This window comes from Histoplasma capsulatum, genomic scaffold (assembly GCF_000149585.1).
Source record: "Histoplasma capsulatum NAm1 scaffold_16 genomic scaffold, whole genome shotgun sequence".
Lineage (NCBI taxonomy): Eukaryota > Fungi > Ascomycota > Eurotiomycetes > Onygenales > Ajellomycetaceae > Histoplasma > Histoplasma mississippiense.
The window spans coordinates 74,036-76,481 of NW_001813967.1; the positions used below are offsets into that span (position 1 = coordinate 74,036).

Consider the following 2,446-nt stretch of genomic DNA (forward strand, 5'->3'; position numbering starts at 1 on the left):
TGCTCAAAGCATGCTGACAGCATGTGTCCCTCTTTATACAGCAGCTATACAACTGCTGCCTCCGGCTCTGCCACTTCCCACGAGCCTGAAAACTGGCAGAGGTGGCAATGATACCCAAGGTGGGTAAGAGAGATAGAAGCTCAGTCCGCTCCTGGAGGCCCATTGCCCTGCTTTCAGTAATCTCCAAAGGGCTGGAACGCATCATTGCAAGGCGACTGGCGTACACGGCACTCATTCACGGCATGGTCAGCCCACAGCATGGGGGGGCGCTGCCCAGACGATCTGCAATGGACCTGGTAGCTGCTTTCACTCATGAGGTGGAGGCAGCCTTCGCACAAAACAAAGAAGTGTCCATGGTCACAATGGATGTGCAGGGTGCCTTTGATGCTGTGCTGCGCAGGCGGCTGCTTCAGCGGATGGCGCAGCAGGGGTGGCCACGCGAGCTGCTGCAGCTCATTGACAGTTTCCTCGCTGAACGCAGAGCTCAGGTCCGGCTGGAGGGGACCACCACAGCAGCACATCAGATGCAATGTGGCACGCCACAGGGGTCTCCTTTGTCACCAATACTGTTCCTTCTGTACCTGGCAGAGCTGCTGTGGCAAAACTCGGAGTTGCGCTTTGGCTATGCGGATGATCTGAACATCTGGCGGGCGACCCACTCACTTGACAACAATGCCACCCTTCTCAGACAGGATATACAGAGTATTCTGAGGTGGGGGGAGATAAACAAGGTGGCCTTCGCACCAGAGAAACTTGAGATGATCCATCTTACAAGAAAGCGACACAATGAGGCACCAGCAGTAGTTGTGTCTGAGGACCTCACTGTTCACCCTGTTACTGCCCCAGCTGGACAGGAGCCAGCACTTCGCTGGCTGGGTGTACACTTCGACAGAAGGCTCACCTGGAGACCACATGTCTCCACCCGGGCAAAGAAGGCAAGGGCCGTAGCCCAGCACATCCGGAGTCTGGGAAAGACCAGAGACGGGCCCCCAGCAGACGCTCTGCGGAAGGCGGTCACCACCTGCGTGGTTCCCTCATTGCTCTATGGCACAGAGGCCTGGTACGGCGGCCGCACGCAGCCAGCAAGGCACACGGGCAGGAGTGGGGAGGTTAGCTCCCGCCTGGGATGGCATGTGGGGACAGTTGAGAAGGTGCTTACTATGGCAGCCAGAGGGGTCCTCCCAGTTTTCCGTACAACGCCCATCGCTACCCTATACCGGGATGCTGGGCTCCCATCAGCAATGGTAGCTCTGGAGGAGGCCAAAATTCGATTCGCCACAAGGCTTCAGGTGGTGGATGAGAAGCACCCACTGGCTTCACGGATAGCACCTCCAATGATCACACGAGGAAGAGGGGCTGGAACCCGGCAGCGCTCAAAGACCAAGATCCAGCGGTTGGGGGCGCTGCTACCTGCAGTCAATAGACCCACACTTGCCATCCCACACTACTCAGAGGGATGCGGGACAGACCCCACAGAGGGTGTAGACAAAAAGAATGCTGCTCAGGCATTCAAGGAATGGTGGAGAAGTCAACCCTCAACAGATCTATATGTTTTCTCAGATGGATCAGAACGGAGCCTTGACAACAGCAGGCAGGTGGGCTATGGCTTCATAGTCTATCAGGGAAATAAACAGCTGGCCAGCTTCTCAGCTGCGCTGAGCCCTATGTCACATGTCTTCGACGCTGAGGCAGTTGGTGCCTGCCGGGCATTGGAGTGCGCCGTGAAGCTCCTACCTTGTGTCACAGAGGACAGCAGCAACCCTCAGATCTGGCTCTGCCTCGACAACACCTCAGTCATCTGGGGCATACGGGGCAGTGCAGCAGCCTCCTCAAACTGGGCCTACAACCGCTGCCATGAGCTCCTCAGACAGCACAATGTCGGCCTGAAGTGGGCTCCTGGGCATATGGGGATAGAGGGCAATGAGGAAGCAGACCGCTTGGCTAAGCGGGCAGTCTCATCCACTGCAGCCCCAGCCTATGGTCTCGAGGCCACACCCACAGTCAGTGGGGTCCGCACAGTGGCCAAGCAGCTCAGCCAAGAGGCAAGGCGAAAGTGGTGGAGTGGAGCCTGTGGCAAGCTCTCTGACTGGTACCGGGGCTGGAGTTCAGCAGGCCGACTGTGGAATACCAAGTGAAGGCCCCTCCGGAGCTCACCATGCCACGGCATGCCCTTCACCGCTGGCTCGCACTCCGCTCCTCTCATGGGGACTTCTCCTGGTACCACAGGCGTTTCCAGCATGCAGATGCGAAGACTCACCTGTGTCTGTGGACACAATCACAGCCCCACAACATTTGGTGCTCTGTCGGCACTCACAGAGGCCACTTCTTTCACTGGCCCAAGAGGGCCAGGCAGCACGGCCAACATAACCGGGTCGAACAGCCTGTTGACCTAATCTAGGGTCTCTGACCCCATACAGACTTTTGTAAGACTGGCTAGGAACTGGCA

General features: G+C 57.6%; 1 protein-coding gene across 1 annotated transcript; it reads left to right on the forward strand.

The window, feature by feature from the left end:
- Positions 1-362: 362 nt before the first annotated feature.
- Positions 363-2,135, forward strand: HCAG_09054 (conserved hypothetical protein; the record flags this gene model as incomplete). The annotated part of the gene is made up of 1 exon (XM_001535971.1): positions 363-2,135. One exon carries the CDS (start codon positions 363-365, stop codon positions 2,133-2,135), a length of 1,773 nt encoding a protein of 590 aa, XP_001536021.1.
- Between the last annotated feature and the right edge of the window lie 311 nt (positions 2,136-2,446).